Genomic DNA, 16,474 nt, shown 5'->3' on the forward strand with positions numbered 1-16,474 from the left:
GGGCTAACTCATTATTAAACCGTTAATCACGAGTTGAGTTGGGTTCCCTCTGAAACTTGGAACCACTAAGTGTGGACTGTGGAGTAGTACCACATCCTCTAGCTGCGTCTCTCCAAATCATTCCTACGCCGATCGAGTTGCTTATATCCAGTTTCCTGGAATCTCATGATCCCTTCAGCTGTCAAGAATATTCTCAAAAACTTTCGAGCGTGGAATATCCCTTCCCTTCGATCGATGTTTGACAGATGGGTTCGTTCTTGAATGACGACATGTATGAGCATGAGATATGGATTAAGAATTTTATGAAACCTCCCTTCATAACCCTAACCCTAACCCTAACCCTCCTGTTAGATGAACTTGCAGGCTGTACGAGTATGAAGCACAAGAATTTGTTCCTTCGCTTTTCTGTCATCGGTTTCTGTCTTGCTTGATTTTGGAGGCATAACAACGTGCTCTGGGTTCTGCCGCATTTTCTCCATTTTTTTTTTTTATTTCCATTGATTAGGCATCTTAAACAAATCATCTCATCGACAACGAAGTCAAAAGTTTTCATTTTCATGGTTCCCATGACATAATTTGGCTGACCAAATAACATATTATTGCAGCGTGCATTGCATTTTCAAATTTCGAAAACGAGCAGATTGATCATGATGAAAGTCCTTGGTTTTAAATAAGACCCTGATCAGTGCTCATTAAAAAAATCTAATCTGACAACTTTGTTTTGATTGCTTCTTTCTCAAATAACTCTTTTAATACATTACCATATGCTGCATCATTTTATTATACACTATACAGACACACTTCACTCTTTTAAACCAATTGCTATAGTACTAGTTTAATTAAAACTTTCTGAAAAAATGCAATTCAATAGCAGCTGTTGTTAAAAAGATGCTTTTTTTTGGGGGGGGGGGGGGGGTCAAAGGATGCTCTAAACCTTACAAAGAGAAAGGAGAGGAGAGGACTCGAGAGTTAGACCTCACAATTACTCGGTTAATGTCCTATAACTAGGTTTTGGGGACAAAAATATATTATGTTATATACATATACTTGCCAGATATTTGTTTCCTTGCCAAAGGTAATAATAAAAAATATATATATTTCTTCTATATATAAAGCATGAGGAGCGGTTTTGGTGTTAAAATTTTGTGTGATTTTTTAATTTTACTTCTATAAAAAAAAAAAGTAAAGATTCACTAAGGATAACTACTTAATTTAGTTAACTTCTAATAACTTCCACGCCCAATAACTTCATTTTGTTTTTTCTTTATTTGTCAAAAAAAATCTTAACTTCTTTTTTTTTTTTGGGAAAAAAAAAATTCTATTGCTTTTAATAAAAACAACCTCATTTTTCTGAGTTTGCATGCCCATAAAGTGTGCTTCTCCTACTAATGTGTGTATATATATATATATATATATATATATATATATATATATTTTACAACACAGGGGTGTCCGGATCAAGACCCGAAGGCGGCCCGACTAATCCCCTGCGCCTGGACTACAGCGCCACTCCAACCGCACCCAGGCGTTAAGTGAGGTTCGACCTCACGACCTGCGAGTATATATGCTTGCCAGATATTTATCCTTTTTTCAACATGGGCTGCGCGGTCAAACACCACGTGAACATGGGCTGGGGCCATTTGGGCCCCTATAGCGTCCGTACATGGGTCTAAGCCTTCGATATTCTTGCCCATTTTGCGGACTAAAACCTCGTCCTCTTGTTTGTCTCTTCTTGTTGTCCTCCTCTCCTTTCAAGTGCAGGCGCGCGTGGTCTTAAATCTTTTGAAATTCCCTAACTCTCTAGCCAAAGACGCAATTTATGAAACCTCATATAGGTTGCCTTTGGTCCTCGGATTTCATGGTGTTATCGTACAAATAAGGAACATTATTGTCATTTATTAAAAAAAAAAAAAAAGGATAATGTGATTAAGGTAAAATCGTTTCACAGCACGAACTCATGCAGAGCACATGAAAAGGTAAAATTATACTACTACTACAACTACTGTTTTACGATCCTCATGTCCCAATAAACAGTAAAATAACTAGTTAATTACCATGTTATATCATCTTTGCTTTGGCCATAACTGCAACACAAAAAAAAATAAATTTCAAATATTATGATGAAAAAAAAAGATTAATCTTATATACACTGTCACTGTATACACTATCACCATTAGATATATGATGCATGTGTAAAATTTGTTTATATCTCATCCATTCAATTATAATAATGTATACAGTGTGACAGTGTATATAAAATTTATTAAAAAAAGAAATAGCATAATATTATTGGATGATGAACATATCATCCAGTTACGGGTCGATGCTCTTGGCCCGTTAGAAGCGTAATTTGATCAATCACTCACAGAACGAAACATGACTGGGCTCGGGTCTATTTCTGCCGCACGAACAATCCGGGCCCGTGTCATTCCCGCAAAGCAAATAATACAAAAAGTCTAGCATTGCTCGTGGATTATTTAATTCATTCACGTATAGTAAATGGACAGCAAGCTATAGCGGTCAACGAGGGCCCACATTTCAATTCTGTGGAAAGTAGCAGCAGTGGTACAACAACCAGTAGTAATGTGAGATTTTAATAACGCAATCACCGGTGGCGCCAAGTCAAATCACAAACGCTTGGTAGGAGCCACGTTCATTAAGAGACTAATAACATTCCCGAAAAAGATCCAACTGGGGAGAGTCAAACTTGTTCGACGTCACGGACTGCAACTTCTTCTGCGAAATGGCCAACCTGTACTAGATTTTATGGTACGTCTTATGTCGGCTTTGTAAAGACTAGAGCCTAGTTGTACATAACCAATCAGTAAATGAAGAAGATGTGGAGAAATATCCATGAAACTTGCTTGAATCATAATAGCGGCAAGGGAAAAAAAATATTTTTTTTTTAAGTTCATCATTTGTTGATTTTGGCTGTAATAATCAAAGAGTAACTTTTGTGATACTACATGTTATTTCCAACAGCTAGCTTGGAAGTAGTAGTAGTAGTAGTGTTCCTTGCATTTGAAGAATTACTACTGATTTCTGTACTTCCGGTAGCTTTAGGATGTATACTTCTACTTGAGCACTTGTTTGATTCTTTCGCTAGAACAAACATATGATTGTGATATCTATTGCATTTCCAAAACTTAGGAAAACACGTCAAGTATAAGGAACATAGGCTGTGTTGGGGGTGAATAACTGAATATTATTGTTAGAAGTCCCGTGCTCGTCAAGTAGAAGCTACAATTATTCTAACACAATAGGCAATAAGCGTGGAAATAAAAAGTTATTAAGAAAAACTAATATTGTTGTTATTACCACTAACAATAGGTTAACCCAACATAATGTGAAAAAAACAAATGTACTACTAATTTATTTATTTTCATTTAATAAATATGGGGATTGACATGGTGCCATGCTCCGCTCTCCGTCTCGTCCCATGGATACTCGACCTTGTTCCCACAACTATATATGACTCTTCAATGGTGCTAGTTTAGTTCCTTTCGGATTATCTATTTGTGTGTCTCCCTTTTGTTTAGTATAGAGTGTATAGAATAGAGTTTTGTTTAGTATAGAGTGTATAAAATAGAGTTTATCGTGTTTAAAAAAAGATAAAATAATCCCCCCAATAATGTACGAAATGTGGGGTAGTGCAGTAGCAGCACCAGCTTCGGACTCGTTGGGATTAAACATCGTTGATTCCCAAGGCTTTTTGAAGAACTACTCCCTCCCTTTTTTTATAACTGACGTTTAAGAAATTTGCCCTAGTGTACTTAATCTGTCGTTTTATTATCTCCATACAGTATTAATTATTTTTTTCATAATTTTACCCTTTTATCTCTCTTTTCCAATACAGGGTTTTTAATTACTACTCCTAGTAATTATTGCATTGCTTTTGGCCTAGTAAAACAGCACCATTTAGTATTCTAGTTGGAGAAAATATGGATGAATTGGACAATTAATGAGGGTATAAAAGGAAAGTAGTGTACAGATTTAAGCAATGAAAAACTTTTATTAATTAGTGTGCAAAACCTTAAATGTCAGTTATAAAAAAAAAGGGAGGAAGTATCTCGTTATTGAAGCATCTTTTACTGTAACAATTAAAGTCTAAAAAATTGTCTCTCTTTTTCATTCGGCAATTGGGATAAGAATAGTGATTCAAAATGTTAAAAAGTCGAGCTTGATCAGAAGCTAGTCCTATCATCCAGCTTTTGTTAGGCAAAATGTTACGTCAAAATGGCATAAAGATTTTGAGGAATCGTGTCATCTTAAAGTTGTACATTCATCCATATGACTCATATGTGCTTGGCCGCAGGCTTCAATGATCAGTCAGACTTGGGAATTTTATTAAGAGGATGAATGTCTTTTCACTTTCCTGCGAACCGCGCAGGGGAAATTAGAGCATTACAGGGCCCTCGTTCTTTTGTTTTTTCGGTCCTTGCGTCTTGGTTTTTGTTTCTTATATATTTCTTCTCCGTAACGCTAAATCCTGACATGCATCGTCGTGCTCATCAAACATTTTAATCTTTGTAGGAGGGTTTAATTTGCGTTTGTTGTATTTGGAAAAATGTTATAATCATCAGAAGGTTTAAATTAGTCTTATCATGACCGTCCAAAAGCCCATATATTTTTAATTTTTTATAAGAGTAAATCTTATATATACAAACTGTATATACACCATCACCGTTTGATTTATGGCATGTGTGTAAAAGTTGAATTTCAAATTTAAATTTTGTATAGTTGTCATTTATTCAACACTGACAGTGTATACTGTCATTTATTAGTACTTTTTATAAACACACGTTTTAACTCTTTTTTTTAAAAGAAAAAAAAAATTCACATGCACTACACGTCCCGGATACTAAATATTTTTAAATTTTTATAAGAGTAAATCTTATATGCACAAACTGTATATACACTATCACCGTCTGATTCATGACATGTGTGCAAAAGTTAAATTTTAAATTTAAATTTTATATAATTATCATTTATCAAACGCTGACTGACAGTACAGTATATACTGTCAGTGTAGCAAAGATGTATACCGTCATTTATTAGTACTTTTTATAAACACACGTTTTAACTCTTTTTTAAAAAAAAAAAAAATTCATATGCACTACACGTTCCGGATGCTAGGCGGAATAGTATAAATAATTTTCAAATAATCTTCACTCCAAGCACGCTCAATTTCTCTCCACAAATGAGTTATTGTACAATTCAAGCACGCTGCAGTTCATGGATCTCCTAAACTCTCTAAAATTTTCTGGTTTTTAGCATCTAACATTCTTATGGTTTAGACTATAGCTGAGTAATTACCTCAGAAATGAAAATGGACTTTGGTCGCCAAAGTAAAGAAAAATTTGAAGTGGATGTGGTTCCACTTCAACATGGTGCTACTGATTTGCAAGCAATGGAACTCCAATTAGCCACTGCCGCTGAATCCAAAGACAGATTAATGACATGAATTTTAACTCAATCTCCATAGCCGTCTGCTCTCCTGTCTCTGTGATCAACAATAACCTAAAAGGACCTTCCACCATCCTCTACGTTCAAATTACCCCTCAATTTGTCTCCTACCGCCATCATCGACAAATTAAAGCAACCTTTCTAAATCCTTCCGGAAAAGACAGTTTGCATGAGACTAAAACTCAATCCACAGCTTGAAACAAAGAAATGTTTGGTTAATCCCAACTTGTCATGAAGTTTAAGTTTGAAACTGTCCTTTCCTGGCTTTCTAAGCCAGATCCTACTATATATCCAACTGAAATTATCCTTATAATATCCATCCAGCTAAAAAGACTCTTTTTCACATCAAAGTTCAAACTAGTCAAATAATTCCACACTCTTATGATGCTTGTGATTAAGTTACAAAAGAAACCAGGGATTGTAAAAGTCTTAAAAAGTAAAGAGGACAAGATTTTAAGAGCGGTGGACAGGAGACAACTATTAGTCACACTTGGTAACAGTTCTTCTGGTAGTGCAGAAGTCCCAGCAAGTACTGAAACCAAAAAAGAAAAAAAGGGCGAAAAATAAAAATAAAAATAAAAACAAAAACACGAGGGTTGATGATGTTTCATGTTTTGTTTGGTAGCTCTTGTCTGCCGCATCCTATTTTGAATCTTTGCTCCCTCCATCTCTCTGTCCACACTCTGCAGTTTTCACACCGCCGAACGCCACCCCATTCTTTAAACCAGACGACCATCTCCCTGTACTCTCAAATCTCAACACATTTCTTCTTTAAAATAAATTCAATTCTTCCGATGTATATGTAGACTACTTACTACTATAGCTTTTCAACTTGCATATCATCCTCCAGCACTCCGACAATGGATGGGACGTCAAGGCCGGCCAGGCCGACCGAGCTTCAAATGCCCAAGAGATGGAAAGATAGAGACACCAGCCCTGAACGGACCAAAGTCTGGACCGAGCCGCCCAACTCCAAGCTCAAGTCCTCCGACAGAAGAGTCCCCGTTATCTATTATCTTTCCCGAAACGGCCAGCTCGAACATCCCCATTTCATGGAGGTTCCTCTTTCCTCCCCCGATGCCCTCTATCTAAAAGGTTACAAATTTTTTTTTTATTTTATTTGTAGAAACTAAATTGCCAAATTGAATTTACATTAGCTTTCTTCTTCATCATCTTTTCCCACTAAATCTTACTATTTACTTATTGTACAGATGTAATCAATCGCTTGAATTCCCTCCGTGGGAAAGGAATGGCTTCATTGTATTCCTGGTCTTGCAAAAGGTTTGCATGCGACCTTTGATCTCATTTTTGTACAATTTATCTAGCGATTTTCAATTCATAACATGAATTGATTTGCTTTAGATATAATTTTTTTTTTTGAGCTTTTGCAAATTCAGGAGTTATAAGAATGGATATGTGTGGCACGATTTATCGGAGAACGATTTTATATATCCAGCTCATGGACAAGAGTATATTCTCAAAGGATCGGAGATTCTGGACGGTGCATTTATAACGAAATCCGATGAAACAGTAATGTGTTCGACTGCGAAATTACCGGCGCCGCCGGAGGGTCCACTGCGAGTCCACAGCGAGGAATTCCCGCCGGTTAAAGCTCCGCGGAGGCGGAACCAGTCCTGGAGCTCCTTCGACCTCCACGAGTACAAGGTTTACACCGGCGAGTCCGCGTCACGCGCCGCAGCTGACGCCTCTACTCAAACCGACGACAAGCGACGTCGCCGGCGGGCAGTCAGAGAGATAGAAGAAGTTCACGAAGGAGAAAATGAGGAGAAAAGCAGAGAAGAGTCCCAGAGGATCGTCAGCTCTGATGAGATCACCGAGATCTCACCTCCGCCGTCGGATTCGAGTCCTGAAACGTTGGAGACATTGATGAAAGCGGACGGCAGGATAATCCTACGGTCGGGGGCGGCAAATGAGGATCCGACGGCGCCTGCTTCCAATAGTAATTATCCTCCTAGCGGGAGGAGCAAAGCGTCGTCGGTTTTGATGCAGCTGGTATCCTGCGGTTCGATTGGGTTTAAAGCCTGCGGGCCCGGCCAGGGAAAGGATCATGGATTTTCTCTAATTTCTCACTACAAGGTGAGGTTGCCACGTGGTGGGGGATCGAATCACGTGGGGAAGGACGCAGAGACGGAAAGCGTAGGGAGCTTGGCGTCCGGGTTTGGGGGGAGGGTAAAGTTGGAAGAAAAAGAGTATTTCAGTGGCAGCTTGATAGAGACAAAGAAGGACAAATTTCCAGCTCTGAAGAGATCTTCTTCCTTCAATGCAGATCGGTGAGTTGTTGTAGGGCTATTTTGTAATTTTCGTGTAGAATTTTGTGCAAATGACGTACTTGTTTGTCAGCATTGCTGTTAATTAATTGGTCTTTTTGTTGTTGTAAGTATGAGATGTTTTTGTCTTTTAGAGGGCTCATGGTTGTGTCTTTGGTACCAGCAGTTTTGATTAGTTCTAGGGAAGACATATATTTTGACTTGCATTATATTTATGTACACTCACACTCGCAGCTCACATGCGTGTACATTTTCTCCTTCTTCCCCCATTGGAAATCGAAATTGAAATTGAAAAATTGGAATATATTCCATGGTGGTACAACTTTGTTATTAGCACTTCCAATCAAAAGAAGTGTCTTTGTTCACTTGAGCAAGGAAACTGAAAAGAGTACTCCCCTATTGAAGTGAAGTGTTAGCATGTGAAGATTTTGAAATTAATAAGTTTCTTGCTTGCATCTGCAAGATTCTCAGTCAATGAATTGGATTCTCTGAGAGAGCCATTATGAGCCTGCGAGTTGATTTTGCAATCATGCTCTGTTCTGATCTTTCTCACAATTGAATGAATTTCTGTACTGGAAATAAAGCTCGTTTTCCTTCCATGATCTGGTCTTCGTTATACTAGTATCAACCCGTAGCTGTCACTCATTGCATTTATTCCTCACCACCAATACCAACAAACAGGGTAGCTTCCATTTCTGTACCATGCGAGGAGATTTTATTATTGTTGGAAATTGTCATGGCCTTATCTTCTTTTAAAGAGAAAGAGAACAATCAAGAAAAGGTCCCTCATACCTCACTCGGTCCGGACTCCCGCTTCTAAATCCTTTTTCACATGGCTTTCTGGGGGTTGATCCTTGCTGTCTTGAACACCCCAAAAATTGAATTGTCACTACATATAAATTTTTGCCGGACTGCGTGCTTTTCTGAGGCTAATTGATGCTACTGTCACAGTAAAGAAGAGAGCAACAGACATAAGCTAAAAAATCATTTGCAATTAAGTTGGAGGACATGCGACATTCTATGGTTAACTAGCTTCTTAACTGCATAATACTTTGGCCTGCAGGAGCTCTAAATTGGATCTGGGAGGAGTACAAGAAATGGAGGGAAGCAGAGAAAATTGCAAACCAATGAAGCAAAAGGAAAAGGGTACTATTCTATCCCGGAGAAGGGAAAGCAGCCATGACCTCTCTTGCAGTAGTGGCGGTAGCAGTACTACTAGTACCCTCACTTCTTGTGGTCAACATGGTACAGAAGAACCTTAGAATTCAGGAACAGAGCTTTAAACTTGTGCATTTGTAGCTTTTTTTCTGCCTATTATCGGTCCACTCATCATAGTAGGTTGTAAATTTCTTAATTTTAATTTGTGTTCTAGAATAGAATTGACTCGTACTCCTAGATTACTTGGTAGTGGATACCAATTGAAGGCAAAGAAAAATGTGTTACTCCGTGCAGCACAAATCATCAATTCTTTCATAGCATATTGATGTGATAGCTTGAGACAATGAAGTGAATGAACAAGTTGATAGACCGAGTGTATGTGTTGACTTGCAAGTCACGTCGCGGTCAATTTTGCATATGGGACCGAGTAAATGTGGTGCAAGTTCGTGTAATTAACATAAAGAATGGCGTAACAAATTTTAAAATTATCAATTTACTTCGGAACAGAGTAAAATAAAACTTGTGAGGCCTAGATTCAGGGTGTGCATCGAATTCGAAATCGATAATTCGAAAGTTTGAATTCGAAATTTTGGTATCTGATAATTCGATCGAATTCGATTTCGAATTCACCACCGAATTCAATTTGGAATTCGGTAAATTTCGATTTCACCGAGTTCGGAAAAATTTATATATTATTATATAATATAAAATTTATAATATTATATTATATAAATTTTATATAATATTATAAATTTTATATTATATGTATAAAAAATATATTTATATATTAAAAACGAATTTGAAATCGAAATCGGAATTCGAATTCGGATTTGAAAAACTCCATTACCGAATTCGAACCAAATTCGAAATATATGAATTCGGAAAACCCGAATTCGATTCCGATTTCCGATTTACCGATTTCGAAAATTCCGAATTCAATTCGAATTCGGTAAATCCAAAATTTTCGATTTTGCAGACCCCTACCTAGATCCATTAGACTTGGGGACCCACTTTGAAAATTAAAAGACAGAATAATATAAAAATAAATTTCTAGAACCTCTTCGCTTCAAGAATATTTGTTGTTGGTGACCGGGGGCGGGGGGGAATTTGAAGGAGTTCTGAGTTTCAATGGAGTTTCGAAAACTTAAAAATTTTTGCATTGGGAGTGAGCCTACTTTTGACTTTTTATTTTTTTCAGCTTTTGAAAAATAAAAAATAAAAAAAATTCGTCCGGACTTTGACTTCTCATAAACCGATGTTCGACATTGACTCCTTCTGCCCCTGCAATCGGTGAACTCGTTAACGTCAATTAACAACAATGAATTTTCTAATCATAAGACTCGGACCATGGAAAATCACGAATTGTTGAAAATGGGGAGGAAATGAGGTGTGAAAGTTGGAACCGGTCAATGCAACTCGTTATCCAAAATGTTCTTTTTCTTTTTTTTTTTCACCCATTGCTACTATTAGTACTACTGTTTGACTTTCGATACAAATGCCGTTCCAGACATTCAGATTCAGTTCACTCTTCTTTCATTTCATTGCTTCCAAGTTCCAAATATTTCCATACGAGGGTTCAGCATGAAACCCCCCCTCCTCTCCTCAAGCCACCAAAAAAAAAATAAAAGGTAAAATATTCAAAATGTAAAGGAAAATAAAAAAAAAATAAAGGAGAGAGATAAAGAGAGAAGGATTAAAAAGACAACAGGAAAAAGTAACAAGCATTGCTTAACACATACTGTACCATGAAAAGGAACCATAATGGGGTTAAATATGTGTTTCAATCTGGCCGCCTTTCTTGGTGTTGGGCTGATATAAATGGGACCTCGACTCAAGCGCGCTTTTCATCCAATGAACCCCGCCTCAGAAATTTTTACTAGTCTAACAAAGGTACTTTTCAGTAAATACCAGCATTATTATTCCTGACTCTCTACAAAAACAGTGGTCATACTCTGCATTTTCTGGGTTGGATTCGGCCTTTCTTTTTGGTCTCATTGGTTTTTGGCGAATATTAATGTATTCATTTTCTTTGAATTTGTCCAAGGTATAGTTATGATAGTCTGATAGGACTTACAAGCATTGTTAACATTTTCTTTTTCTTTTTTTTTTTGTGTTAGGTTCACGAGCAAGGAATTATGTTCCACGTTAATTCGAAATATGCAAAAAAGAGTAATTAATATGTAAGGGCTCGAGATCTAATTGTTTAAGTTTTTTAATCAAAATTAAATTTTTAACTTATATATTGAGTTCTCTTTCTTCCTAACACCTTGCTTTTTCTTTTTTCTGATAAAAGCTTAATATGTTTTTCATCCTAATGTTTTTCCCGATAAGCGCATGTTTTTTAGCCTTTTTGAGATCGCACATGCGTTCAGCGAACCATATTTCAATGGGCTTTGAGTTCCTTTTATTTGGGCCCGCCCAGATAAGTTTAAGTGGGCAATTGGTGCCTTGTCTGCCACCGCCCGTAAATATTCTACAATGAGCTCATCTAATAGCTTCGGGCCTATGATGTAGCGTTCCAAACTATGTTGAGACCGTATTCCAAATCCCGCCTAAAGTTCTGCACTACACCAAACCCAAAACGAATGTATGTAGTTGAGATATGTCACTTGATTCGGTGGTTTATGTTTATTTATGCCATTCATTTGCTACAGTATTGAATTGCTAGTATCATGCAGGCACGTATAATTATGCCGGTCATCTTAATATATAGGTCGAGTCACATGATCAGAGCTTGAATAAAGCTTTCTTCATATAATGAAATCCCAAATTCTAATTCATTGGAAAAGGCTAAGAAAAATCAATGATAACAAGGGGGGCAAAAAAGGAAAAACAGGTAAAGCATGCTTTAGTGTTTCTTATGAAACATGTGGTTTTATGCTTACTAGTATTTAGCATTTCAGTGGCGGAACAATTTGTGCTGCAATCTTACACTTAGGGTGCGTTTAATAAAATTGAAATCTGAAATTTAAAATCTGAAATCTGAAATTTAAAATCTGAATTCATTAAGTTATTGAATTGTTAAATATTAAATCTAACATATTTGAATTCTGAATCCATTAAGTTATTAAATTGTTAAATATTAAATCTAACATATTTGAATGCATATCACATTTAGTGATAAGTGAATACTATATCACTTAATTTTGAGAACAAATTTTACCTAAGAAATTCAGTGCCACTTAATTAATTCAGATGTTCAATTTTTGGTTACCAAACGATCTGAATATGTTAAGATCTGAATTTATTAAATTTAAGTACTGGACTGGATTATCAAATAAGGCCTTAAACATCAACACTTACCTTTTCCCCCACAAAGGTCTTTAAATTGTTGTACTTAAAGCCATAACTGTATTTAAGCAATAGTGGAAGGCATATCTTCAGAAACTGTTGTTCCTTTAGAATACTTGGACCTTAACTACTCCTCTCACAATGTCATTGTAATTTGATATTTCCTAAGACAATTAATTCGTAGAATTCAATTGTTTATGAAAAATGTTTAAGACTCTTGACTAAAAGATCTTTACATTCCACAGGTGATAGTAGAAAGCATAAACCACTTTCACATGCCAGTATTTTAACATCGTAGTAGAAAAGTTCTTTTTTTTTTTTTTTTTTTTAGTTTTTCTTCAAAATTTTATAACAAGAACTCATTAGTATATACAGAGTAATCATTTAGTTGAACTATACAACGGCTGCTTTCCGGGGAGGCTTACAAGCAACATGAAATCACCGCAATTATGTCTTCTTCTGGGGACTGTCTCCAGCCCGTCCTTCATCAACTACAAAGCAAATACAGGCAAATAAGTAAATAGCGTTTTGCTAATTGGCAATCCCAGCTAGATGGACTATATGAACACCAAATTCGAATATTAGATTTGCCCAGAATGATGCATATTTGTCATTTCTTTAGATTTTACATGGATCTAATATGAGAAACTGCAGGGTTGTTCTTTTAAACCCATAGGGTTTTGATACAATGGTATTACCATACCGTCGAATATTGAGTGCGACCATCAAGGATTTGAGGTACCAGTACTTCGATTTTGAGAATAATGGTTAGTCCATGTTAGTTGGATGGCATGCTTTCAAGATAGAAACAAAATGTGAGCAACATAATGCCTACTGACCAGATCATTGACTCACCGGATGCTGAGGTTGTGAACCAAACCCTTATGTGACAATAAATGTAGCATAAATTACAAAAAATTGGGCATCTAAACACAGCAAAATACCTTGGTTTACCACTATTTGGTGTGCTGTGATTCTCCACATTCAAGGCTAACCTGAATCTTTCATTCCACTGCTGCTTTACGGAAACCGGAATCTTGATATTGAAGATAAATGGGTTCCACACGTCCCCTTGAGGACTGGCAAGAACCCAATTTACCTTCACTGGTACACTAACAAGTGACGAAGTTTGAGTTTTGCTTCTAGCACACTGTTTCTTACATGAAATGGAGTTCTTCAATCATGAAAGAAAGCAATGGTCAGCTAACTCGAGCAATATGACAGATTCTCAAAATTTAAAGCCTGACCTTGAGCTTATAAAAGAAGCACTTACCTTTACAAGACGGCCCAGTTTAAATGCCTTGGAGAGTGGTCTATTCATCTCCTTAATCTCCGCAAGAGCAGCAGATAATGGAATATCTTCTTTTAGTTCGGCTATGTACCTCTTAGCACCTATGCAGGATCGAAACTTTCGCCCACTTCCTGGTTCGTAGTAATACTGCACAATATAAATGTAATTACATATGTAGTAATACAGCACCATGAAGTTTTTTAACTTGTTATGAGCTTTAGCTTACAAAATTTTCCAAGACATGCATTTTTCAAGAGCTTTTGACTCCTAAAAGACTGACACAACCTAATTCTTCTCAAGTAAAACTGGATTGTTCCTTGAAAAAAAAAAACCTAAAGAACAGAAACAAAAGGAATTTTGGCTTAATGGAAAAAAGAAGGAGAACCTTGTCCGTTTGGGAGTCATTTTTCCGAGGAACCTCCTCAACAACCCAACCATCTGGAAGATCATAGGGTGACATGGCCGCAGTTTCTCTAGAAGCCGCAATTGCTAAGTGATTTCCACTCAATGGCTCTTCATTAAGTCTCATCATCTGGGGGAAAAACAATTAAATATGAAAATTATTATCTGAAAGAAAAGTTCTTCATCTGCATCCTGCAGTCCATCTAACATCAGTAGTGCATTTTAAATTCCCGCATATCTACTTGTAATAACTTACAACAGCACTTCTTGGAGACCTATAATAATGATTTACTTTAAATATCTGTCTCCACTTTTTCCTGTTAACCTGTGGATATATTGTACAATGTTGACCTCCATAACAATGTTTTCACCATGAAAGATACACCGACAAATGGAAAGAGAATGAAAATATTAGTCACTTCTGTCCCAGCTAAGCCAACAGGTAAAAAGAAAATGAATCTCTGTCCTTCATTTCCACAAGAAAAATGGCATTACTGTTATATGAGTTCAATTGGCCGTCATAATCACAAAACTGTGCCTTTGCAAATTAAGTAAACTGGATTACATATGTTGGAAATGACAGCACTCTACAACTAATCTTATTAATTTGTTCTGTAATACAACCCGAAACCCAATCGTTTGACGATAATAAAGTTCAAAATCCAGAGAGTGTACATGATACTAGATGATAACTACTCTCAAGGATAGGGAAGGGGAGCATTTGCAATCAGAACTTAGATGCACAAACAAAACTCCCATGTCTAATGCAGCAAAATTCTCTGCGTTAACCACACACAGACTTTTTGAATAGTGAGAGATATTAGACCATGGTCAGATACTACCACAATGAAAAAAGTTTGCGCCCTCATTTAAAATTGCCGGGATTTTGTTTAAACCTATTCCACCACGTCAAGTGTAACATCCAAGTAGAAGTTATGTTCAATGAAAATCTAAATTGAAGCGTACCGTACCTTTCCACCGCAAATAATCATCTTCCTATGCTCAGAACACTGTAATTACAAAAACCACATGCAAACCACATATGATTGAGTACAAAAAGGAAAAAAAAAAAAATTAAATGACTTTGGAGCTGGAGCAAAGATGCAACTTCTTTAAATAGTGTATTAAGTGAAAAGAAAATAAGTGGTGGGTTGGGAAAACCATGAGAACTTGCCTTGTAGTGATTGTCATGCCACGTCAAAGCCCCGGGTCTTGGAGTATATTCTTCACCATTGACATATCTCTCAATTGCTCTCAAAGATCGGAATTTCAGTCCAGTCCCTGGCTCATAGTAGTACTGCAACAGATCACCACCCAATTAACTAGCAACAGAATACCCAATTTGCCACTAATCGTGCAGCAGAAATTGATCAAACCAACAATAATGACTACATAATAAACATGATACATACTTACCAATAGATTAATGACTACTTATCGTGACTCATGAGTCATGACTACTTTAATCTTTCTATGATTGCGATTCTAATAATGCAGCAGAAAACTAAAAATCAACACGTCACCATAAAGAAACAAGAAAAAAGAAAAAGCTAGGGGCTTGGATGTTTAAGCGGAACAGTACATTGAAGATTACAGGACCGATGAAGAAAATCAGAAATAATGCATGTAAACGCTAGAAACTCAAACGACAAGAGATTCGAAAAGAAAAACAATGTGGGACCTTGTCAACTCGGGAGGTGTTAGAGCGAGGGACCTCTTGGACACCCCAGCCATTGGGGAGCTGAAATTTTGAATATCTACTAGTGACGGTGGCTGCTGTAGTTGGTGGGTGAATTAACGCCAATTGCGGGCGGCTGGAGTAGTCATCAGCATTAATGTAGTTTGACCTAAGCACCTTCCGCGGCGGTGGCACAACCGTGGAGTCTGACGGTGATGAGGAGGGTGGGGGCTTCACTTTCCCCATTGTTGTTGCCAGATGGCCTTAACTTCACTACATGCGTGTGTTCGCCACTTAAGACTTGTTTACCAATATCACTAGGATATGCAGCTTTAGTGCCCACGGCAATTGCAATTCACCAGGGAATTAAGATATGCCAACGCGGCAAAGTCATGCCACTTCCTATCACACACACACAAACAAAGAAGGAAGTTAATCTTACTTCCTATCACACTTATCATTACATGTCGCTAACCATTTTAAGTCGTTTAAATTTACACTTATTATTACACGTGGCTTGCTATTTTAAGTAGTTTAAATTCACACGGGTATAGAGTGCATTCGTCTGATCCGATAGTAATCCAGTTTTCATCGATTTTTTAATAGATGCAGTTGGATTCTGCCTTTTAAAATAGGCTAGAACAAAATTATGCAACTATCTAATCCGATGGTTATTCAATTCCTATCAATTTTTTAATAGGTCCAATTTGTGTAAGGTAGACAAATGAAAAAAAAGAAAAAAGTTATGTGTTCAAATTTTACTATCAATACAAGAAGCATTGGATTGGGTGACTAGGTGGGAAGGATATCCAGAGGGCTATATTTTTGGCATATGATAACAACCGGAGCTGAATTCACTCAAAATTTTTTTTCAGTTTAATGGGAAGCTCTAAAACCTTA

General features: G+C 36.9%; 2 protein-coding genes across 4 annotated transcripts; one reads left to right on the forward strand and one right to left on the reverse strand.

Moving 5' to 3' along the window:
* The first annotated feature begins 5,847 nt into the window (after positions 1-5,847).
* Positions 5,848-9,234, forward strand: LOC113728730 (protein SOSEKI 5-like). 3 transcript variants are annotated; one of them, XM_072077694.1, is made up of 5 exons: positions 5,848-6,208; positions 6,317-6,561; positions 6,678-6,747; positions 6,849-7,757; positions 8,818-9,234. In XM_072077694.1, exons 1-5 carry the CDS (start codon positions 6,066-6,068, stop codon positions 9,014-9,016), a joined length of 1,566 nt encoding a protein of 521 aa, XP_071933795.1. In that variant the 5' UTR covers positions 5,848-6,065; the 3' UTR covers positions 9,017-9,234. The 3 variants fall into 3 exon arrangements, with proteins under 3 accessions (XP_071933795.1, XP_071933802.1, XP_071933797.1); XM_072077696.1 differs by having other exon boundaries at positions 5,904-6,208; positions 6,864-7,757; XM_072077701.1 differs by having other exon boundaries at positions 5,851-6,561.
* A 3,267-nt stretch (positions 9,235-12,501) lies between these two features.
* Positions 12,502-15,964, reverse strand: LOC113742640 (methyl-CpG-binding domain-containing protein 7-like). The gene is made up of 7 exons (XM_027270524.2): positions 15,578-15,964; positions 15,071-15,193; positions 14,868-14,906; positions 13,880-14,026; positions 13,477-13,641; positions 13,148-13,377; positions 12,502-12,694 (listed from the first exon to the last, which is right to left on the reverse strand). The coding sequence occupies exons 1-7, from the start codon at positions 15,818-15,820 to the stop codon at positions 12,691-12,693; spliced, it is 951 nt and encodes a 316-aa protein (XP_027126325.2). The 5' UTR covers positions 15,821-15,964; the 3' UTR covers positions 12,502-12,690.
* Between the last annotated feature and the right edge of the window lie 510 nt (positions 15,965-16,474).

Source organism: Coffea arabica, chromosome 1c, assembly GCF_036785885.1.
Source record: "Coffea arabica cultivar ET-39 chromosome 1c, Coffea Arabica ET-39 HiFi, whole genome shotgun sequence".
NCBI classification, from domain to species: domain Eukaryota; kingdom Viridiplantae; phylum Streptophyta; class Magnoliopsida; order Gentianales; family Rubiaceae; genus Coffea; species Coffea arabica.